The sequence below is a fragment of the Scleropages formosus genome, chromosome 7, assembly GCF_900964775.1.
Source record: "Scleropages formosus chromosome 7, fSclFor1.1, whole genome shotgun sequence".
In the NCBI taxonomy this organism is placed as follows: domain Eukaryota; kingdom Metazoa; phylum Chordata; class Actinopteri; order Osteoglossiformes; family Osteoglossidae; genus Scleropages; species Scleropages formosus.
In genome coordinates, this window is record NC_041812.1 from 11,730,627 (window position 1) to 11,755,939 (window position 25,313).

Consider the following 25,313-nt stretch of genomic DNA (forward strand, 5'->3'; position numbering starts at 1 on the left):
GATAAATGAATAAATGTAAATTTAATACCCATTAGTCTTGGCTGAGCAGCAGGAATCTGTTCCGGGACTGCAGGACCACAGTGAAGTACTAAACCCTGAAGGTGTGTCCTTGAGGTGAACTGCAATAGCCCTGATGCCCTTGCCAGTAAAAGCGTGGTCTTTAAGAAGGTGAAGGGGAATCTCCAACACACGTGTTCTCTACCCTTACAATGCTGTTCTAAGAGCTCTCGTGGAAAAGTTCATAAAGGAACAAGGATGGGATGAGTTAACGCCTGGTTAGGAACAGTATGCTTCCCCCCTTTTTATTTTCTTAGGCAAAACCACTGCAAATATTTTTCATGTAAACAAACATTTTTATGCATAACGTTTGACTGGAGATATCAATTGCCAGTCCTCCTTCCCTTCTTGAAGGTGTAATTTATGTAGTATGCTAACTTTTTTTTTTTTTTTTAACAGGAAAACAGAACAAATATACATTTTCCCTCCCCTCACTCTCGTTTTAGTGTTTACGAAAGTTTTTCTTCTTCACCCTACCAGATGATGTTTTATTGTACAAAGTACAACATATATTGTGTTTTATATAAGCTTAATGAGAATGCAGTCATTACCTTTCCATCTTAATATGTTTAATAGTAGAAATGTACTGAGTTAAACTAAGTTCTATTCACATCATTTAAATACAGGGGCTGGGGGAGGAGGGAAAAGTCCCTCATTTCTGCATAAATTTCACCTAAAATGTGACCATTTATTCCAATTCTGAATACCAACCCATCAGCATAACAAATGTACTGTAAATGGCACCATTTAATGTCTTTAATGGGTTAAAAAAAACTACATGCCTTTGATGAAAAATGTGTAAACCATTTGCATTTTGAACTGTACTACAGTCTTCAATTTAACTAGATTTTACCTCTTTTAGATTGCCCAGTACTCATGATCACAAACACACTATTAGGAAAATGCTAAAGATGTGCCATACACATCTCACAACATATTAGTGCTTGCCAATTTTGCTGAAGACCCCCTGGATAAACCAGAAGCCTACCTGGATGTTTTATGGATTATGGATATAAAACCAAGATAGTCTGAAGCCTTTTTGGTGCCTCTGGACCCACTGGTTTACCATCACTGAGGAAATGAAGACTGCAGGTTTTACCAGTAAGTCTGACACGAGAGACCATGTCAGGGTATCCATCCGTGCGTAACAGCGTGTCCTGGAGCTAGAAGACCATTCCAAATACGCAGGTTAAAATGGTTGAAGCAGAAGAAATGTTAAAGCGGAGACCTTAACCTGACTGAAATGCAGTAAGAACTAGAAAGAGCAACAGGAGAGCCCAGAAATATCTATGAGCTGAAATACTTCTGTAAACAAGAACAGAGTTTTTATATATAAAAAGCCTGCAGGCCAAAGTAGGAGACTAACAATCAGGTTCAAGAAATGTTTGCTTGAAGTCATGGCTACGAAATGTCGCACTAGACCCTACGTTCTCCAAAGGATTTGAATTCTCTCAATTCAACAGCACAAGGTCATTTTTTCCATGTTTGCTGAGATTCAGTCACATTATTAACAGAATGCAATGGTCTCATAACAGCTTGAGTCCAATTTATGTAGAAATAAAACTTACCATATGGTTCTCTCTCACCACTATATAATACATGAAACAACATTTAATAAAAAAAATAAAAAACAAAAATAAACACCATATTCTAAATATATGAAGTTTCCAATATCGCTGGAAGTGCCAATATCATTCCCAGGTTTGAGAAATTTCACTTTCATATCAATTTTCTGAAGCACCCAAAGTGGAGGAAATGGGATCAGACTCAATTCACAGGAGGTGAGAACAGAACTGCTTGAGCCACCCGGTCAAAGTTTGTGGGAACATTAATTGCATGTGGTGTAAAAGTTTTAGAACAAACTTCTTTTGAGAGCTGGGAATGAATTAGAATGCAGGATGGGGGCAGGGCAGCCTTGTCAATCACAGAGCTCTTCAGTGTTCAGAATTTCGCAAGTTTGCTCGTTTTCAAAGTAAGAAAATGGGATTTTGCCCCATTGACGAATCCCCTGATGTGGTACTGAAGACAATTTAAAAAGAAAAAGGAAAAAAAAAAAAAAGGCAGCAAAGCCTAGTCCAGCTCCTCCTGCTTTATCCGAATGACCGAGGGTCCGCGTGGCCCCCGCCGCAGCTCCCTCCGGAGGATGTACTCGCTGAACTGAGAGGAGTCCACGCCTCCGCCACAGGAGCCTGCGATCTCAAAGCCCCTCTGCTGCAACCTCTCCAGCACCTGCAGCACATAGTGGCCAGTTATAGCACCTCCTTCAGGACAGCCACCAAAGCAACTCTTTTTATACCGACAAGGTTCTGCACTAGGCCCGGTGGGGCAAGTGGGTTAACAACATCTGCATGTAATATTTTGCATTATGCTGCTTTTGTTATGCATTTCAAACAAGGAATAAAAAGGTGTATGAGTGAATGGATCAGTGAAAGGCAGGTTTTGGACAGACGCAAAGACAGATGAATATGGAAGGCATGCATAAATGAATGCCCTCATTACAGGGTGTGGTAATGTGTTTTACACTAGTTACCACAAGCCTTTTTCCTGAAAAGGAGAAAAATAAAACAAATTGCACTGAACCATTGACTTTGGTATCTCTAGCTGGTGTGAAGCACATACATCTCCTTTTGTTGGTGACTAAGTTCAATGTTTACCACCATCTCCTTGGAAATTGATGGTCTTTCCCACTCTTCCTGCTTCCATGAATTTACTTGTCCACGTACTCTTCCTATACTGTGTTCTCAGTAAGCGCCCAACACTTAGAGGGAAATTTTGTATTTGTGCTGCGCTTCTTAGCACTTTGCACTCATTAGGAAGCACGACATGATCACACCTGAAAAAAACGTTATCTTTGCCCTCGTGTTATGTAGATGCATCTGAAACTCGTCAGTGTATCGTTTTTGTCTCCATGTTGCTGTGATTACATGTTAGATTCTCCACTAAACATTTATAGCATTAAAAAAAAAAAAACATAGTAACTATAGACACCTTCTTGGATGGTTCCATTTCATATTCTGCTTCTCCCTCAGCCCCCACCCACCCCCATCATCCCCGTGCCCAGCAGACATGCGCAGGCACACCTCCGCAGGGCCTGGGATCACATTCCATTAAGGTGCCCCCAGGGGGCACTGTGGGTTTTTTCTGGGCCACTTGGAAGCTCAGGGGCTCAGCAGCCTGCCAGCCCCGGGGCCATACCGCATGCCAGACTACAAAGGTCTCACCCCCCCACACTCCATTAGAGCAGACTGAGGGGCCTGGTGGCAACTCGTTTTAATAAACCAAACAGGATTATACCCCCGCCCCCCGTGAGCTGCCGCTACAGCACTGCTCCAGGGCCCGCTGTACACTGGGGCCGCCCACGAACACCAGCAAGGGCAAACCGTACCCAAAAGAACAAGAGCTTCTTGTGGATTCACTGGCAAGTAAGTACAGAACTTATACGGGAGTTTTAAAAAAAAAAAAAAAAAAAAAAGCCTGGTCATTATTAGAGAATCATCTGTGGGAAACCAGAGGAGGAGGTGGTTTATTCTGTGGCTGGTGGCTTGCAAAGGGTCAAGGTCACTATGATCAATGTAAGGCCAAACCTCGGCCACTGGATGGGTCGGGGGCAGAGATCCCTGCAGGTGGATCTCCTCACCTGGACAGAGTTAAGGTGGCAGTAGCCATTGAGCGGGAAGCGAATGACGTGCGTGGAATCGTGGTTCCAGCCGGCGTTGACAGAGTTGCACATGACGTCACCGATCTCGGGGAAGACATCCTCGATAAGGGCTTTGTCGCCACTCAGGCTGATGCGCTCGCCCAGGTCGGGGGCCACGCGGACCACCAGGCACTCGCAGGGGCGCGAGGAGCGGCCCAATTCTTGGTCCTGCTTCCAGCGCTCCAGCTCGCTCAGCATGGGCTGCAGCTGGAAGTATCGTGCCTCCTCGTACAGTAGGCTGTAGTCCTGGGAGGGAGAAAGGGAGGCAGCTACTTGAAGGATGTGCACCAGCAATATGGGGGTATCAGACAGATAACCCTGTATCCATGTTTACAGTGCTTCATCTGTTCACGAACTCTTGCTTTCTCAGATTTGCACATCAGTATGGAAAAAGCATCTGATAAATGAGTAAAGGTAAATGAAGTCCAACTGTGGCCAACCAAAAATGTCCCTGAAAACCAACTTCTACACAGTAAATGCAAATGTCATCTGAAACAAACGATCACACGCACATGTTTTTAAACTCGCACCTTCATTATGCACATCGCTTCCATAGCCATGGAAGTACTTACTTTGAAGTCATCAGGGATGAGCAGTTTGGAGGTCCGCAGGAAGTTCAAAATGTACCGGAACATGTGGCCGTCCCTGTCGATGAAGTAATGCTGCTTGAGGCTGTCGAGGACAATGGGCTCTGTGCCGTCGAAGAGCCGGCCGATCCTGCAAATATGACATATTTGTACGGCACATAATAATGCATCGTTGATATATTAGAGCAGATGTTGCACAGTTTCTGTTACATAGTCAACAGTGGCTGGAGCAGAGAGTGTAGAAACAGACACCATCCTATAAGATCACATACTGGACCATTTCACACAGATACTGCTTGACACTGGCATGTCATCACAAAAGATTAGAATTAAGCATTGTCAGAACTAATGTACATAGACAGGCAAGACAATGAAGGAAAGGAAAGAAAAAAAAAAAAAAAAAAAAAAAACACAAGCATTATATCCATGTGGGACATGGAGGCAGGAAATGTACTTTCGTGACAACTGACATGATGGCACACCAGTCCTGTTGGGAGAAGATGGAAAATGTCATACTTTTAAATATCAAACACTTATGTGGTTGACCACACTTGGATGGCAAAATAATGAACAAGAGAGAGCAAGAGAAGGAGGCCAAAGACATCCAGCAGGAACTGTTCTATTAGGTCCAATGCTGTCCTCCAAAGAGGTGGTAAGACACCTCAACAGTAGTCTACCCATGGATTGCACACCTGTCCTGTTACACCTGGGCATGCAGCAGGCTCACAAACCTCCATCTAGACATTAAAAAAAACCCCATGTCTCAGCAGTACAGCATGGGGCATTATGGCTAGAGCTGCTGCCTTCCACTTGGAGGAGCTGGGGTTTGAATCCCATGTCTTACTGCAGGACCCTTGATCAAAGTACTTACCCTCAACTTAAAAAGTTACTCTGCTGTATAAACCAGTAAAATCAGTGCACACGGCTTAACACTGTATATCACTATGGTTAAATGCATCTGTTGAACAAATGTAAATTTTTCTGTGTCCATCGTGTTAGACAACTGAGGGCTTCATTGTAAAGGTCACATCTGGTCGTTTGACAGAATACTTGAAGAAATAGAGAAATACAACTGGATGCTATTCAGATACCATTTCAAAAACTATTTGGAGGGAAGATTCTGCAAACAGAAATGCCAGTTGTACAATTTAATAGAATTTCAAGCTTCAAGGTCAGTAAGGCGTAAGGCCAACTATAAGAGTAAAGGCTTAATCATAGACCTTGTCAGTGCTTTAAATTCTCACACCTGTATTTGGAGTTTATGGCACGGTAAGCAACAGTTACCTGGTTTCAGAGCACAATCTTAGAGTAACAGTGACCTCTTACCTGGACTCAGGGTACTTGGTTAGTGTGGCCAGGCTGCTGGTGTACATGTGACCGCCCACGTCAATGTGAACTGGTGCGTTGGACTTGGTGAGCTGTGCTGGGGTTGGGATGCCCTGGTTGCTGAGGGGGGATGCGGGTGATCTGGTGATCATGGGCCTTGACATGTTGGTTTGGTTGTCTTGCATCAGAAAGAAAACCTAGTGTGAAAAGGACCCAAACATGGGCTTTTATCAAACAAAGCATATATGGAAAATAAGCAAATATGCAGTAAGTCATTTTAGCTACTGACTCCAAAGGAATCCCACAGACCATTCCCACATCCACTTGTAATGTTTGAGCTGAGCTCCCTCCACCTTTGGCTAGATAGTGGTTCCACTCATAAGGGGTCCAAAATCAGAAATATCACTTCTCAGTTTTGGCACTCATATTGTGGAATGGGCTCCTATCTCGCTCAGAGCTGCTGAATATTTCCCAGCATTCAAGAAGGGTCTCAAAGCCATGTCTCAGTAGGAGGGCATAGCTTTAAGTATAGGGCACCAAAACTTTATTTACAATAGTCTGTCATATACTATCATGAACACCCCATCTGTCTCAGCCTTTAAATCTAGACTTAAGACTCACCTGTTTGCCTCAGCATATCCATTAAAACCGATGCAATCCCTGGTTGCTGTATCTCAAGGTGTTGACTTTTAGTACTAAGCACTCTAGAGTCTTATGTCGTAGTCACCAATCCTTTCTTTTTTGCTAAGAATGGTTTCCCCTCTGACGAGACTTGAGGCTGGCCTCCGCATTGACAGAAGACTGCACGCCATGGTTGACGAGACTAGCACATTCGAACCTGAACTCAACTTATTAGCTTCTAACAACTGAACCAATGTTATAAGAAGCTGTACAAGTTTGCATAGGTCTTTTCCTGTCTAGAGTGTCCAGAAGGAGGGAGCCACTGGCACTTGGACCCACACATTTTTTCCACCCTTGCCTTTCGGTTGGGAGTTTTTCCATTTTCCTTTTCTCCGTGGTCAGTTGGCTTACTTGCAGCTTTAATACCTCACATAGTTCTTGCTGAATTTTATTGTATAGCTAATCTTTTATGCTATGTCTACAGATCCTTTGTTCAGCACAATGTGATAGCGCAAGATGAGTGATTTATAAAAATAAATTGAATGTCTTTCAGAGCCACTTATCTCCTCACAGCTACATAAATGGAGTCCAACACCATTTATTTGCTATTTGAATGCCATTTCTATATGCAGCTACTTGAGGGATGTGAACCAGCAACATGGTGATGTCAAACTGCAGATAACCCTGTGTCTGTCTTAAGCTCTTCGTCTGTTGATACACTTTTGTTTACGCCTAGTGGCACATCTGAGATGAACCTATGTAATGAGGCCGTCTGTAAATTGTTGCACTGACGAGACTTTCAGTTCCAGGTCTCAGGCTGGACCCTTAGTGTTGTCACACAAGCTGGGAGGCCTGGGGGGGACAGAAGACCCTTGGGCAAAGAATGGTGGGGGAGGGAACGGCAGACTGCAGCCCTGGGGCCACGGCAAATGACATGAGTGTCTGTATGAAGGGGACGGATGATGTGGGGCTCCAACCCTGTCAAATGGCATTTCTATCACATCTGGGGAAGCGCTGCTGCTGAAATGCACTGTGGCTTTCATAATTTTCCCAATTAAATGGTGCTATGACATATCTAAAGAGGGATTTTGTGCAGTGAGGAACATCTACACAGACTCACTACAGCCCTAAACTGGGGAGTCTTCGGTCCAGGAGTCCCCATTTTCCCCACATAACAAGTAGACACCGTCATTCATACCTTTGCATACTTTATTTTGATTTAATCCAGTTAATGACAGAAAACCTGAATTATATATCATACTGTATAAAATGTTAACATTGGGGCAGAGCTACATATACCAGGTTTAAAAATACACTTCACATTAAAACCATACACTTGGTTACCAAACAGAAGCAGCTGTTAAGATATGAAATTATCAGTTTCCATCCATTATCAATAAGTACTTATCCAAAGCAAGGTCACAGTGGTCCAGAGCCTATCCTAGAAGTATAAGATGTGAGGCAGGGTACACCCTGGATGGGACAAGTAAAATTAGGACAATTTCTTGTCCCCACAAACACCTTATCAATAGATCTTCATTGATCCAGAAGGAAACTACATGAGGTTACAACAGCATACATACAACCACATATATACAGAAAAACTGGGATCTTAGTGGAAGGAAGCATGGAAGAAAATATATAAAATAGAAAAAGGAAGAAAAATAAAAGTGGCACAGACAGCTCGGTAGCACCAACAGTGAGAGAAGTCATTATTGAGCCCGATGGCTTTTGGCACAAATGACTTCAGTCTAAACAATAACACAGAGTTTAATTTTCTCAGCTAACCAGACCAATTACTGTGTGTAACTCAGCATCTCCCATCAAAGAGGTTACCCTCAGATTTGCTTAATTTGGTCTCCAAACTCAGCTTAAGCTGAGTTTGCACACTGGAGACTAAAGGCAACAGCACCAAAGGCTCAATATAAGGGGAGGGGAAGGTCTGCAAACAAGAAAATATTTCACTTACTGCACAAAACTTGAGAATACATTTCTCCAGTATGGCTTGTGGAAGGGAGGGGGGTCTCGCTGCATATTTTTAAAGCTAGCTGGTTCTCATTTTAATGTCGAATCTGAATTTTGGGTCTCATTTACCAGCAAAAACATCTCTTGGCCTGTTCTCCCTCAGGGTGTCTTTAATGGATGCCAGCAGTGAGCAGTGCAGTGAAAAAGGTCTTCCTCAGCATGAAGCAGCTCATGTCTGCAGAATGCACCGTGAACCTGGAGCGGGGGTTCTCATCACCCCTCCACCACGGTTCAGCCGTTCACGCGATCACGCAGGGCCCAACTCCAAAACTTCAAAACCCAAAGACAAGAGATGCAGACCTGTGTGCTCAGCAAAACACGAAGGAAGGTCAATGTGGAAAAATTCCACAAAAAGCTCACCACATAGAAGGTGTTTTTAAAACAACTCCTGGGAGTTAATGAAACGGGTTCTTTGCATTTAGGGACATGCACCAGACCAGTGACAGCATTCGAAGTGCCTCAAGGATTCCACACATTACCATGGGAATCAGAAAGGGCATCCGTGACAGGTAACGGAAGTGCAGCAATCAGCAGAAATCACATTATGCCCTTGTGTTAATGTGTCAGACACCCATAAGGTGTGTCGTTTCAAACCATATGGAATGTGCAACTAGCACAACTTCAGCCATTTCCACAGCAACCCTCACAGGTACTTACCGTAACTCCATACTAGGAATGATGCTCCCACACAGGGGACCTGGAAGTTTGTCAGTCCAACATCCCTCAGCAACACCTGAATCCTTGGAGCAGCAAGTTCCACATCACACACCGCTGCACTTTGTTCACACCAGGTTCGAAGGTAATTTACAGTAATAAGAACTTTCACTTTTCCACGAAAACATCTATAAATGTGAATATAGCAATAAATGAGAAATTACAAAATCCAAATTAATTTGTGACATTCAGAGGAAACAAACCTTCATGCTGCCAATATTTGTATTAGTTTTGTAGAAAATAGAATCACAGGGATAATTATAGCATTGGTAATGGCAATGACAGAGCTGCTGTGTCCCATGAGAACATGACCCCAATCAAACACATCCTTCCATGGGCTATCTTTATCACCCAGCACATGCGCCCTCAAGACACCTCTACGAATCACACTTCTACCTTACATAGAAATTAACAAAATCTGAGACATGTTCAAATCTCAGCACTCATTTATATGACCTCTGACCCCTAGATGAGAAAGTCACCTACACTGAGTATTTGCATACCTTCTAACATTATATATTTTCACTAATACAAGTATAAGCATCATTATTAATCTCTTCCCAGCATATTTTCAGAAAAATGTAATCAACTGTACCAAAACACTTCACAGAAATCTTGGAGCACCAAACTAGACAACTTCTTCACAGAAATATTTGAGATTTAATGAGTATAACGTACATTTAAATCAGACTCACTAATATTGCTGACCACAAACCATAAAATACCCTATCTGTTCATTGTTCTACCCACTACCCATCATCCAGTACTGTAACACGGCTGCACTCTGAACTCCCAGAATGCTCAGCAAAAACTTAGTATGGCAGCAAAAGTGACCCTTCAGCCAATGGCTAAGCGATGCATTCATCACATTTGATGAGTCTTCAAAACATCACCTTGTCAAAACTAGAAGGGACTTAAACTGACAGAAGCCTTTGGATCTCACTTAACTGAATTCTTTTTTTTTTTCTCCCTTGTGCCATTAAGAAGTTGCCAATTTTACCTTCAATAAACAGTGATAACACAAACAATCCTTTGGCACCACTACCACTGTGCCCTTCAAAAAATCAGAATGAAGAGTTACTTTCAAACCACCATACCTAATTTGCATGTTATTTAATCTGGGGCGGGGTGTGTGGCTTGGAATGTGACCAATATGAATGTACATGCAACGCACTCACTACGATACAAGGATACCAAATGCATGTCAAGGTTGAGACTGCACGTCATAATCAGTTGCCCGGGAAACTGAAAATTTAGATGTGTTCTCTTGGAGGTGCTCTAAAACCACAGGTGGCACAGCCAACGCAGATATTTTGTTCTCGGATGAAGATGGGAATGAGTTCTCAAAGTCACTGCCAAAAAGATCAAACACAGCATCACAAACAACCGCTGTCACTGCTTCACGGTCCTGGGCAAGACGACCGCTGCGATGCCACTGCTGGAGCAGCTCCAGAGAACAAGAACCCTTGAACACACCAAAACTTGGCCAGAACACCAACACCAGCATTCCATGGATACTGGGCCAGTAGAAGCACTAAAGTCTACTGGCTTTTCGCAGATTAAAATTCAATTTTAACCGTTTCCATTTCTATATTTGCATTTATGAGCCAAATGGGCCCCATTGTCCAATTCAAGAGGGAAACAATGATTAGCCCACTGGGGCAGTCAAATCTACAGCATCAACAAGGAGTGCTTCTTCTGGAGGAATCAAATTACCATCTGATGCATCAGTTACTGCTGCAGAGGCGGGAGGGGAAATAAATAAATAAATAAATAAATAAATAAATTCACCAGCATCAGAGCCCTTTCCCAGCATCCGTGGCCAGAAAGTCACAGTTAACAGCACAGAAGCTATCGGATTCAAGCTGTTTGGGACAATATGGAACAAGAGGCTGATATTTCCATTCTGTTTGACTTTTTTTTTTTTTTGGGAAATATAAATGTGGCCCATGGATGCCTGCGGCAAGGATGAAAGCAGTGGAAAAGATGCGTTTCAGGTCACATTTTTTACATCTCGATTTATCTCCTCCACATGTTCGTGTGCAAGCGTGTTTTACTGCACATCCTTGGCTCTTTTGAAAAGCTACATTAGTACAAAGGAACTGTAAGACATTCTGGCTAAACTACAGGGTTTGAAACAGAACCTTTTAATCTCATAAACACTGAATTGCTGGTCAAAAATAAACAGTCATGCCCCAAATCAGTTATTTCCCTCTCTGGAAAATCACTAGTCTCATGACTTCGTAAGATGTTGAGTGCCTTGTACAGCAGTATGAACTAAGCATGTGCTTTTAAGTGGCATAGTGGTTACAGATGCCCCCTCATGGGACCTAGGTTTGAATCCACTGTAGTACCCTTGATCTTCAAGAAAACTTACCCTGAAGTGATACAGTAAAAAGCATCCTGTTGTATAAATGAGAAAACCAGTATAAGCCTGGCATACAAATCTAGAACAGCTGGTAATATAGCTGGTAGAACTGCTGCCTTTGGACCTAAAGGTCACAGGTTCAAATCCCACCTCTAGCTGTAGTACCCTTGAGCAAGGTACTCCAGTAAAATTGCCCAGCTATATAAATGAGTAAAAAATGGTGGCTACCTTAGCATTTCAAGTTGCTTTGGAGGAAAAAAAAAAGTGTCAGCTAAATGAGTAGCCACATGTACAATTTACATTATAACTTGATTTGAACAAAGACCATCAGCTGAAAGGTTAATAATGGTCAGGCATTTGATTAATCTGTTCAATTAAAATAGGTAAGCATTGTAGGCCCACCTGTATTTTTACAGATGTTTTCATAAACCTGACAGAACTCAGTGGAATCAAGCAGCCATCAGGGCATGAAATAAATGACAAAGGGGCCCCTCCAACATAGCGGCGCCCCCTAGCGTGCTGTCATTTCATTGTTTCAGGGCATTGGGAATGTGTGTACTAATGGGAATGTCTGCGGGGGTCACACGGAGGAAGGAAGTGGCGGGCTTCGTGTGTCATCTACGCCTTATGGGAGGTACTACTCTTACTGAAATGAATCCAGCAACTTGAAACAAGTAAGAACGAAGTAAGGGAGAAAATACTGCGAGCACGCCCGACGAGGGAAGTGCTGTACACTCCATCTTAGTTTAATTTAAAAAGAGCAGATGAAGCAAAAATTCATTGCAGGACAGCCCTGCAGGGAACAGGGAATTTCTGGAATAATGAGCGCTCTCCACACGAACATGGAGCAGGACCTCGGGTTGGGATGTTGGGGACATGAAGTCATTTGGATCTCCATCACATGACGACACCACAGAGTGTGGCTTATCTCCATATTTCCAGTTCAGGGTTAGTTCTGTTCCCCCCCCATCAATTTCTCATTTTCTCCCTGATGGCGGCTCTCCCGTTTAAAATGAACACCCTCCAAAAAAGGGAATAATCAACGCGAGCGAGATGGTCACATTGCAAATAAATGTAGTTACACTGTGACTGTACTGAAACAACGGAGTTAGACAGTAACCAAAGCGACCGTAACTGCTACAGTGTGTCGAAATCGACGGAAGATCGTTACACTGTAACCAAAGGCTCAAGTGAACTCGGTGCCCAAGCGCCCCTCCGGGCTCCACTACATCCAGCGCGTAAGGGTCCCTCTCCTCTCCCCTCCTCTCCAGCCTCCAGAAGACGACGAGCGCTTAACCGAGCAGTTGTTCGCTCTGGCCATTTGGAGACCCCGGCCGAACTCTCCGCGCGACAGAACCGTTCCAATCCAAATGCCCCACTTCTGCCGGGTTTCTACAAAGGAAGAGCTCACGTTACAGAGGACGCCGAGCACAAAGAGGTGATTCATGTGATCGGCATCGAGTCGACGGGCTCCCAGCAGGTACCTCCTGCCTGCCTAAACAAGGGCGGCAGCCCTGCGGCCAAATCGCTCCACAATGGCGCCTTTCACGCGCCGATCCGGGACACTCGGTCGGGGCTCTCAGCCCGGGAGTAAGCGGGACCGCGGGTCCGGAGCCTCTCAGCCTGCCCTGGGTGTGGAGGATGGGAGAGGCGCAGGAGGAGCGGACTGCAGCTGCGTGGTAGCGGGGGGCTGAGCAGCAGGAGCAGGGCAACGAGATCAGGAGGACAAGAGGAAGAAGGCAGGGGGACAGGAGGGGAGCGGGAGGAGCCGAGGCGGGCGGCGCTGGAAGCCGGATCTCCCATGCGGCGCCTCCAAGGTCGCCGCCGCGTTCCGGCGCGCACCTCTCCGCCGCCCTCGACGCGGACCTGTCCACGCGGAGGGACGCACGAGCAGCGGCGTCCACGAAGTGGTTAAAACGACCCCTTCCTCTTTTTTTTTTTTTTTTTTTTTCCTCCCCTCCGCCACGAATGTGGCGCTTCTGTTCCGGCACATGCGTAAACGCGTCCGCGCCCCAAATGCCCCGGCCGCCCCTAGCGTGGGCAAATAAAAAAAAAAAAAAAAAAGGAAAAGAAAAGCGACGCACGAGGAGCCTGTGCTTACCTGGATCGTGGAGCGTGGAACGTGGACGAAGCCCCACGAGCGTGGTGTCCTCCTGGCGCCGGCGATCCGCCTCCCCTGCTCCGCCAGAGAGAAATGCAATAGCCCGGCCAAGGTAGACAGAACAAAATAGAGGCAATAGTGGCTCCGGGGCTGGAACCCCCCCAAGGCAAAGATCAGGATACAATTAGCTCATGCCTCTACCCAGCCTGAACCGGCGCGCGCGCGCGAGAGAGAGCGGTAGCGCGCGCGCGTACCGCGGCGGCCGTTTTCCAGCATGCATATTGTTTGGGGGGAAAAAAAAATAAAATAAAATTAGGAAACAATATATTTATTTTTATTTCAACATGAAACCACCTCGTGCCTTACTGCGCGGCGCACCACCCCCCAAACCCGCGCGCACAGAAAAGCTGATTTTAATCGTTGTGATTAGTTGTGATGTGCGGCTCCCGCAGGGCCGTTTCTGCGAACAGAGCCGCAGAGGGAAAAGCAGCAGCACATGATGGTAATTATATAGACTGTTGCTCTTATTCTCTGATTTTTTTTTTCTTAAATAAAAATGTTTCTTTTTCTAATGTCATCTTCAGTTGACATAGTAACTGCACCGATTTGCGAGCGCAGTTGCCACTTGTTGATTATGATCACATTTTTTTTTAAGAACAAGTGAATATATAAGGCTATAGTTAGAAATGAGTAGTTTAAGGCCACCTTCTTCCAGGAAAGCGTACCAGGTAAAGTCCCTTACTTTAGGCAGGGGACACGAGTGAACCAGCTCCCAATATTGAGCTCTTCCAGCACATATGGACAATGAATAAAAGCAAAACAGTTTAATATGAACATGCACAGATACCACGTGATTGCCTTATAAGTTCGTATAGATACAACATCGAACAGCAATTTTCTAGCAGCAAAATTTCAGGTGGGGTGGTGAGAAAGTTAAAACGAGGCCTTATGAAAAGAATTACATTTAAAAGTTAACCCAGCGCTGTTTACACACTACATGCATTGGACGAAAACAAAGTTACTAGGTATCAATTATATTTCTAAGTGCGGTTGGGGGCCGTAGATCCGTTTTTATTTCCCAGGAACGTTCTGTAAAAGGCACGTAACAATGAACACTTGACTCACTCTTTCTCGCCCCCTGGTGTCAGAAGAACTGCGCTCTTCTGGGCTCCGGCTCAAGTGTAACGCCTCAAACACTGGGTGCGACGACGACTCCTGCAACGTCCCGTTATATCTCACAGTTCGGTTCACTTTTAATATTCGCGGTCACGGCGGTGGATGAACAGTATCTCGAGAAACATCTTTGACGGTGAAAAAAGAAGACTTTTGCTCCTTCCCTTCATAATTCATCGCAGTTGCTTCAGATTTGAAATTGCTCGGGTGGTTTGTTGCTCTGGTTTCCTCCCACAGTCCAGAGACATGTAGTTCAGGTGAACTGGTGGTACTAAACCGCCCGTAGTGTGTGAATGGATGTGGGAGTGTGTGCGTGTGTGCTTATCCTGTCATGGACTGGCGTCCTGTCCAGCATGCACTTCCCCCGCCAACCCTACGTTCCATCAGTTTATATCTGAGGGCGAAAGACCCTGCAGGGACCCGCTGTGATTGTTTAGCTGCAGAGAACACAAATGGATATCAGGGTACGCCTGGCAGGAAGGGACACGTGGGGTCAGTTGCGCTGTACGTGTTCGCCTTGTTGTAGGACAGCGAAGCCGTGTTGCCACAACACACAGTGACTATTTGTTTGCGGATCATTTACGGAAATCCGCGTAGAGATAAGCAAAGGGAGGACAGCAAATCCCGACGCGACTGCGGACGTGGATTTTTATTTCCCAGTATTTGGCCTTGTTTCCCAGAGGAAAACAAACATAGGATTAAAGTGCTAAAATGAAGTTATTTGCCTGAAGGCAGAGCACAAAAAAAGGGCTATTCTGTTGAGACCTCCCTCCCTCCCTCCCTCCCCCACCCCGCCACTTTCCATCTCAGCTATCGGATCCGCATGCTTTATCCACCAAGTGCGTTACTGGCCTCGTAATCTCCTTATGTGTCGAGTATTTTCCACACAACTGAAGGCGGTCAGTGATGGGCCTTCACGTTCGATGCACTATTAAATGCTGTCGAAAGTGGCTCGTGGCGATGCGATGGCTGCGTTGTGTCGCTAGGAGAATTTGGCCTTTGTTGTCAGAGGGGGGTGCGAAGCCTGCTCTTTCCTCCCAGAGAGATGGGAGGCCCCCGCCGCGCTGGGAATGGTGCAGTACCGTGGTATTTTGGTGGACAAATTGCTTAAATTGCTAGCAGATGTGAGTTTCCCGAACAGAAAACGAGTCTGCGGTGGTACGAGATGACGTCACCCCCCCATACCACCACTCCACCAACATTTACGCTGCATATTCACCGTGGAAACTTTAAGCTCCGGTTCTAATTAAAGAGCTTTATTTAAATGTGGTTCTGTGATGTGTTCAAGTCAAAGAGCCAGAAGTCTTTAACTTAAACAGTGGTACTCAAGAGAACAACATTTATTATTTTTTAGTATCTCATAAAGTTACAATGTATTTACTGACACTTTTCTTCAAAGCAACTTACAGTAATTTTACCCATTTATACACCATGGTCATTTTTTTTTCTTTTACTGAATTTAGGGTAAGTACCTTGATTGGGTTACCGCAGCAGGATGTGAGATGTGAACCTGGCCCCTTCCCTTGCATGGCAGCAGCTCTAACCACTACACCACCTGCTGGCCCTGGGGAGCTGTACGCCATCAATGCTACATTTACCTCAGACTCAGGCTTTGTACTTATTGAAATGCAACTTTCATGTGTCTAAATCTGTTCCTCAGAGAGAGAGGAGTGCTGTCCAATGTGGGTGAGGTCGAACCTGGATTGCTTGGACCCTCCGTCTGTGTACATTTGTGCCTCGCAGCACCGCTGATGTCAGCTCTGTGGGAACATCGAAGCCTCCCGAGCTGGACTCTAGTGGTGTTTGTGTTGGACGTCTGTGAGTCCTGCGTTTGTTTTACCAGCTTTCTGCAAGCCGATGACATTTGGCTGGAGGGCTCATCGGCGGCCGGAGCGGCTCTGAGGATTCTGGTCTGTTTCACCTGGAAGAGACTGACTACTTTGAGACTGAGTGACTGGAGCCCCAGCTCGGTGAGCAAGAACAAGAACAAAGCTATTAGAATGCAGAACCAACCTACAAACACCATTAAATATCCTTGTGTGTCACTGGTCAAGTGTATTTTTACACCTGGGGGCTTCTTTTTTAAAATGTTTGCGTACAGATTTTGCAGCAGGTGGCATAACGGTCAGAGCTTTTCCCTTCCGCTCAATTCGAATCCAACCTCCTCTGAAGCACCCTTGACCAAGGTATCCGAGTCAGTAAAAATTACCGTTGTATAAATGGATCAATCAGCGTAAGAAGCTTACCACTGTAATTTGATTTTTGAGAGAAGTGATCAGATTTATAAATTCTTGACTGAAAGGTACCGCAGCTTTACATGAGTTCATTAACTGACATTAAGTATTCCTTGCTCTTACTGCATGTTTACATTGTAGTAATTTCAGATATGACATTTACATTTATTCATTTATCTGATGCTTTTCTCCAAAGCGACTTACAATACTAAGGACCTTACAATTATTTATCCATTTATACGACTGGAGGTGGGATTTCAACCTGTGACCTTTGGGTCCAAAGGCAGCAGCAGCTCTAACTACATTACCAGCCACAGCCCCCCCCCCCCCCCCCCCCACTCCCCAAAACGAAAGTGGGAAAATGTTTTCTTCTCGGTCCTATGCTTTGGGACGTGATCAGATGCAGCCATCTGGTACTTCAGCAGATCTTATAAATGAGGCCCCAGGACTTTATTAGCGTCATAAAGAGCTGTAGCGGAGAGCAGCCCTGGACTCCGCAGCCCAGGGCAGAGCGCTGATTACCAGGGTTCCGCCGTCACATACATGTAGGTCAGACATGGACTGTGCCCACAGAGAGACAATTTAAATGGGAAAATGCTCTCTATCTGAGCTCGCCTCATCTTCAACCTTCTAAAGTGGTCAGGACTGTTGACATAAGTTTCTAAACAATTCCAACCACCATCAAACCACTGCTCTGCTTTTTCTCTTGCTCCGCTTTGTACTTTTGACATATGAGCTTTACCGCTCATCAGAGCAGTGGGTGACCACACTGGAATGGATGACAGAGCCATGTTTCCATTTCCTGACCCCCGCCGCTGTGGCGTCCCATGGTACAGCAGCACCCAAGACACGGTCTTACTAAGAGAATTCCATCAGACGCCCCTGAAAACGCCCTTATCCTGCTGCTATGACACAGACACAGGGATCTGCTCCTTTTTCCTCTCCTCCCGTATTGATTTTTTTATGAACTTGAAAGCAGCTGATATAGTGCAAGTTTGAAAAAAATACTATTTCTTTAATCCCCAAAGATCCCGCACTTGCTGGAGGTGCAGAGGTTCATTTAGATATGCATCTGCAGCCCATAGCTGAGTTTATGAAGATGAAAAAATGTCAGGAAGCACAACCCAGGCAGCAGTACGAGTGCTTCCTGAGCACGTGGGCCTTACCGAAACACTTCTCATTAGCATTTACAGAAATGTGAGCAGTGGGGTACAAATCCTCTGCATCACTTGATCTTCCCATCCCTAAGTGTGTTTCCTGGGCACGAAACGTGTCGCCGAGGCTGATCTGGTGCCGAGATGTTTTTGCGCAGTGGTCTCACGGATGCTGGTGCCGTCCAAAATTAGAGTTGACTGGGTTGCCGTGTGACGGGTGGCCATGCGCTCTAACTGGAAATGCGGGTACGTCAGCATGGCTCAAGTGCGCCTTATCTCTCGCTTAAGCAATCGAGTGCGTGACGCAGCCCACATCCCACATCTCTTTGATTTGCTCTTGGAGAGGATGGGAACCTCCTCCTCTGGGCGCTCCTCGGGTGTAGTCCTGCTCTGGTTAAACTCTTCTGGAGCTGCATGTCCATGATTCTCCAAGAGTTGTGGAGCAGAGACCTCCAAACATGTAAATGTAAAGCATTTGCTCCAAACAGACTCAGACTGAACAGATAACTAACTGCAGAGTAAATTTTCATTTAGGGCCATCGTTTCATCTTTTGTGACTTCTCTGTCCTGACAGTATTTTTTTTTGCCATGTCTGGTTACTCAGCACCTGTCTCTTAAGTTTTTGTGAACAGCAGGGTCTACTAAATCTGGAGGTGAATCAAAATGTACCCGCAGTAATGTTTTAACTTAAGAATATATTGCAGGTACGTTTCGACTGCAACGTTGGTTGATGGAAATGTAAGTGTGACATATAGTCAGCGTAGAAACCAACACGGTACGCGGTCTTGGACAAAGACATCAGCTGAATAATTTAATGCTATAAGTCACTTTGGATATAGGGCTCAAATAAAGTTCATAATGGCATTACCACTAATAATAACAATAATAATAATGGGGTCTTGGTTCACATGTGAGTTTAAATCTGGCTCAGTGTGGGTGGAGCTTGTGTATTCTCCCTGTGTTCCCATGGGTTCTCTTCCTTAGTGTGTGAATGTGAGTTAATGGGTGTGTGTGCGATTGCCCTCAGATGGACTGGCATACCATCCAGGGAGGACTGTGCCTCATGCCATCTGCCTCCAGGATAGGCTCCGCACCACTGCGACCCTGCACTGTACAAGCGGTTGCGGATGAATTAATAACCACCGTTTTCTGAACTAGTGCCATTTTCAGGAAGGATGAACAGAATAAGAAGTTTCACTGATAATGCAATACCTTTATGATAATCATAATATCATATATATATTACTTAGTTTGTTTATTATTTCTTCCGTGTTGCTAAATGGAAACCTGAGCCTGGTGGTTCGCCTTGCAGTTTCTCGCTCTACGTTCTGTCCTGAGATGAACCTACGTGGGTTTTTCCTCCTGCCTGTTAAAACTGTAGCTGCCTGTCAGGGAAGCAGAGTCGGCAGCAGAGAATGGCAGTTTAAGAGAATAAAAATACACTCCTACTTGAGCTTTTTCAGTGCGGTGTTATTCCTGGATGAAGCATCAGTATTTCCTGCCTGGTCTTTCTGTCTAATGATGCTTGGCTAAGAGCAGGAAAAGATTTTTTTTTTTCATTTTTATTTTTTTGGTAACTCTCTCACACACACACACACACACACACACACACACTCACTGCCATTCTTAAATCCAGGTCAGTCCCGCCAAGGTTGCAGTTTCTTCACCGCCAGAAGGGGGCGCTCAACACATGCTCGTAAATGTGCCCCAGCATCCAGTCTTGGTAGAAAAGGCAAAATAATTCAGAAATTCCTGCAAACATGTGTTCAGCATGAGTATAACTGAAGCAACACTGTGTGAGTCGGTTTGCACATGCCTTCCACATGCATGTATGCAAATCGGGGGAGGTAAACAAGGGGTGACGCTCCCTCCTCCTCAGTGTTCACTTGCACTCCGGCGCCGGCGCTGGCTAATCACACTTGTGTTATCCATATAATTTTCTGTCTTCCTTTTCTCCAGGAGAGACTAATCGGGGGAGCAGAAGGAAAGTGTCCTGCGGGACTATGGGGGGTGGGGAGTGTGTCTGTGTGCGCGTGTGTGTGTGTGTGGGGGGGGGTGCTGCACTCTGAAACGCTGTGGGCTCCAATAAAATGTAATCCTATTACATGCTTCCCTCTGGAGGGCAAAATAATAAAGGTTCTCTAATATCGAGATGCGGGTCCCACATGTTTGCGCGTTTCTGCGGCCGTCCCGGTCCCGCGTAGTTGCCCATCCCTTCATTAGTTGTCCACAGGAGGCGTCGCAGCGTGGCCTAACGGTGGATATTAACACTGGTGATGCAACAGTTAACAAAACAAATGTGTTTCATCAACTGCGGTCACAGGTTCCCTATAAATAAAGTAAAGTGTGAGGTTCTGGAGGGGGTGCCTTGCACCTCCGCTGCGCCTTCCTGTCGGGGCCTTATTCACCGCAGTGACTTACACTGCTAGATACATTACTTACAATGGGTCACGCATCCATACATCAGTGGAACACACACACTCTCTCTCTCTGTCACTCACATACTATGAGGGAACCTGAAGAGCATGTCTTTGGACTGTGGGAGGAAACCAGAGCATCCAGAGGAAACCCACACAGACAGAGGGAGAAAATGCAAACTCCACAGAGACTGAGCGGGGATCAAACCCAGATCTTCTCACACCACACGTGTGCCATGAGACAACAGCACTACTTGTTGTGCCACCGTGTTGCCCTGCTGGTGTACTGTCATAGTACTATACTGTCATACTATCATACATATCAAGTACTATCATATTGTAGTCTAGCCTGTCCCATAAAAAGAAATAAAAAAAGCTATAAGGCTGTAGTAGTTAAGAGCCTGTTGTAGCAGCATTGTCAATGAGGGAGGGTACACCCCAGACAGGGACTGAACCCATGTCCTCTTGCACCACCCAGGTGCTGTGAGACAGCAGTACTATTCACTGTGCTACCACACCACCCACAGAGGGCACCATAAATGTTCATATTAACATTTAATTTTCAGTGATCATTAATAAATGCTTGAACTGAGGGGTATAGATGCAGCAGGTGGCCTAACTGTCACAGCTGTCACCTGGTAGTCAGAAGGCCCCAGGTCTAAATCCCACTTTCTGCCATAGTACCCTTGATCAAGGTGCTTACCCTGAACTGATACAGTAAACATTACTCTGCTGTATAAATGGATAAATCGGTAGAAGTGGTTGAGTGTAGGGGGGCACAGTGGCACAGGTGGTTGGACCAGCTCCTACTTTCTGGTGGGTCTAGGGTTTGAGCCCTGCTTGGGGTGCCTTGCGGTGGACTGGCATCCTGTCCTGGGTGTGTCCCTTCCGCCCTCCGTTGCCGGGTTAGGCTCTGACTCCCCACGACCCTGTGTGGGACAAGCAGTTCAGATAGTGTGGGGTTGAGTGTACAAACTCACACTGAAAGGCATCTGTAAGGCAAAAGTGTCAGATATGTAATCCTGAAGTTCATGATACTCCTGAAAGTGTTATTATGTATGTAATAACAATAATGCTGAAATCCTGTTTTAAAATCAGTTCTAACAATAATCCTGGACATCGTACTGAAATACTCAGTTTCAGAGGCTGCCTTAGATTTTCAGCGGCAGAAATTTGTGTTATTCTTCCATTCTTTGAGGAAACCGGGAACAAAGTGTGAAATAGATCACGGAGCACATTGTGCACGACTCCGGAAAGGTCCGCAGCGGCACCGGGCCCGACCGAAGCGCCGTCCCCATGGTCCGACTCCTCCGCCACCTGGAATAATCACATGCCTTCACAACAAAGTGAGCTCCTCTTGTATTTATATATTTATTTGCGCACGCAGGCGGCGCCACCTATCCGCTGTTCTCGAGCAGAACGCCGCAGGCTGCAAATCTGCAAGTTCATCAGGCGCCGTTTGATGCGTGAGGTTCGACGCCGACTTGCTATTCCCATGCGGAGCTTTGAGAAATTACTTGGTGGCGGATGATGCTGAGATCAGTCGGGCCTTTTGAAATGAATATGTAAAGAGGTACAATGTCATTTTTAGCGTGCAAGAACACCTCTGTTAACCCGCTGTATTTTCGGTGTGGGGAAAATTTTGTTTTTTTTCCTGCCTTTTTCTCCTCTCTCTCGTTGTTTATTTGCGCCTTCAGATCTCCGCTCGAACCGGTTGATCAGTCCGCTCATCCTCGTTGATTCTGCTTTGATGGGGCCGTTTGTTCGCCGTTTTCCCGTTAACATGCAGTGATATTGAGCACAACCGCTGTCAATCTCCAGTCCCTAAAGTACCTGCGGGCGGCACAGCGGGTAGCACTGGTGCCTCACTCTGTGTGTGTGTGTGTTTCCGTGTGTATGTGTTACATGCTCTGCTGCACAGATGTGTGAATGACTGAAGGTAATTTACTGTATCCAACGCTGCAAGTCACCTTGGAAAAAGGCCCCAGCTCAACACTAGTGAAGATATATAAATAAAAACTTAATTGATCTCAAAGGATGTTACACACAGTTACAGCAGCACACACGCAGCAATTCGTGACAGCAGACTCTGGAATGAATTATGCATTTACCTTTGTTTATTTAGCTGACATTTTTCTCCAAAACAAAGTAAAACATTATTCTGGTTACAGTGATTTACGCAGCAGTACAATTTTTACCCCACCTTTTGTGGGAAACTGCCACGGGTACTGCAGCAATAGGTAGGATTCAAACCTGTGTCTTTTCAGTGCAAGACACACAAGCTGACAGTGTCATCTGAGAGTGTCCACTTCACACCGGATCCTCCTGTTTTGCCCATGAGTGTGTGAGTGCGTGTGCAAAGTGAGTGTCACGGCGCCGCCAACTCCCCGTCATCCTCCTCGAAGTAGTTTAAGGATCCCCTCATACCTCCACGTGCAGATGTGACTTAATCCGAGTCACAGTCGGGACCCAAAGACTGCGGACGGCTTGTCAGTCGGCATTACGGCGTTCCGCCGTGTTGAAGATCCCCTGACGGACTGCCGTCCTACCCGGGGGGAAGTGTGTGGGGGGGGGGGTCTGCGTCTGTGTCTAACATCTCTTGTGCGCTGCGGGGCGCTCAACGCAGCCGGGCAGCTGTCACGCCAGCGCCATCTCTGCGGCGTGAGAGGAAAGCGCAAGACAGCACTAGTGCCGCACTCCAGGTCGGGGGGTGTCCTGCCACCGTACCCTTGGGTGAGGTACCACACCAGGGATGTATACCATGTCTCGACAAGATGGAGTACATTCGGAGCAGAGCAAACTGACTGCTTTGGAATTGTTTTCGACGCACAGCTATAAGAGTGAACCTGTCTACGTGTCCCCATATAAGGGCTTCCGTATAAATAAGTAAATGAACAAAGAAACAAATAACTGGTTGTTCAATGCAGGGTCATGGGGGTCCAGAATCAATCTGGAAGCGTAGGGTGTGAGAACAGGGTACCCCTTGGGGAGACACAAGCCAATCGCAGTGATGATGATGATGATGATGATGAAGAAGAAGATAATTTCCCTCTGGTGGGGAGGGTGTTCTATTTTTCAGCTAAGAACTTGCAGCGTTTGACAGGTGAGAGGCGGGTCAGGGAGAGGTGACTGTCGCCAGGCATGAGGCGCGAGCCGGGCCTTCGGAGCAGCGAGAGCACGAGGCCCGGCGCTGCGCCGCGTTACTGAGCGCCTGTTCCAGTCCTCCCACCCGCTGCCTGGCGGAGCCACGACTCGGGGCGACGCGAGAATCAAACAATTTCACGCAGCTGCTGGAGGAGGAAATGAACTGAGCCGACAGCGATAATGGAATTATCCAAATGTTATTACAGACTAGTCTGCCTCTGTCCCACTTTCATTCAAATTGCGGCTCTGCGAGCACCGCTGGTGGCGGGAACCATCCTGAATAAATCAACATTAGCTTATGTCTAAATTATTAACAGGGAGTCGTCCTTGTTTGCAACGTTTAGCGTTTAACCCGCAGACTTCCCATGATTCCCCGCTGTGATTCATTGTCCGTTTCCCGCGCGCCCAATTAAAAAGTGACGTTTGGAAACTATGGGAGTTTGGCGCCATGGGTCACCGCGGGTTACTGCCGTTCGGCCACTTGTGATTTATGAGTTTATTTGTTCTGTCCGCCAACGTGCGCTGCGCCCATTACCTGTAAGTGAAACAAATATCATCTCACACGGCATCCTGATCACCCTAATTGCAGGGGCAGGGAGTGCAGCGTGTCCAGAAATTAATGAAAATCTTGGTATAAGTGTATGCTGCTCGTGACAGAGGACAGTGTGTGTGTGTGTGTGTGTGTGTGTGTGTGTGTGTTTTCTCTGCTACCTTGAATCATCAGTCATCATCAAGGGTTATAACTAGTGCTTTTAGTCAGATTTTTACTATGCAGTGCTGCTATGTTCACACACACACACACACACACACACACACTGAAAAATCTGCCTTTGTATTGTGGCTCAGTGTACAAACACAACATAAGTTCCCCTGGAGAAAAGTGATGGTTAAATAAATATATTGTTATAAAAGGAATAGTTTGTATTAAATGAAATATGAATATTTTCCTTCTCCTTTGCACGGCGTGTCATTCGGTGTCCTGGAACAAGACATGCGGTATGTTTGACGGGCCTTCGCTTCGGTGGACCTTGGACGCCACTGGGAGGAGATCAGGAATCGTTCACTTGCTGAAGACACGTAAGACGCTGATGATACACAGTGAGACACAAGGGGAGACCCCCTCAGGTGTCACAGCTCGCTGTCACCGTGTCAAAGGACATCACGCACGTGGGAATCAGTGTCGTAAAGGCTCTCCTTCTTGGAAAATTAGGATGTGTGTCCCACGTGGGACTCGCTGTGCACGCGCAAAGCCGCGGATTAGACAGCAACCTGAGCGCCGAGGCTGAACCAGTATAATCAGGGAAATAACTACTTCAGTTTGGACGAAAGCAAAGGCTCACACACCACACCACATTTTTTAGGAATGAAATGTTTGATTGGAGATCATTTACTTCATCACAAAGAAGCTGGTGTCCAGTTGTTTTGCCACTACGCTGCCGGCAGGTGGAGCTGTGTGTGTGTGTGTGTGTGTGTGTGTGTGTGTGTGTGTGTGTGTGTGTGTGTGTGTGTGTGTGTGTGTGTGTGTGTGTGTGTGTGTGTGTGTGTTCAGCTAATTCCATTGAGAGGAGTGAGTGGTGCAGCAAATAAAAAAGGAACACTGAACACTGTCAATCACTGCAGGAGTCAGTTTAAAAAAAGCGCACGTAAATAAGCGGCATTGGCGTGACACAAATAATGGTACGCAGGTGTGATGGT

The 25,313-nt window shown here is 45.9% G+C and overlaps 1 protein-coding gene across 1 annotated transcript; it reads right to left on the bottom strand.

Moving 5' to 3' along the window:
- Positions 1 to 1,737: 1,737 nt before the first annotated feature.
- LOC108937498 (BTB/POZ domain-containing protein KCTD1) lies at positions 1,738 to 13,957 on the bottom strand. The gene is made up of 5 exons (XM_018757494.2): positions 13,497 to 13,957; positions 5,668 to 5,864; positions 4,327 to 4,471; positions 3,695 to 4,000; positions 1,738 to 2,286 (listed from the first exon to the last, which is right to left on the bottom strand). The coding sequence occupies exons 2-5, from the start codon at positions 5,850 to 5,852 to the stop codon at positions 2,128 to 2,130; spliced, it is 795 nt and encodes a 264-aa protein (XP_018613010.1). The 5' UTR covers positions 5,853 to 5,864; positions 13,497 to 13,957; the 3' UTR covers positions 1,738 to 2,127.
- Positions 13,958 to 25,313: the final 11,356 nt, after the last annotated feature.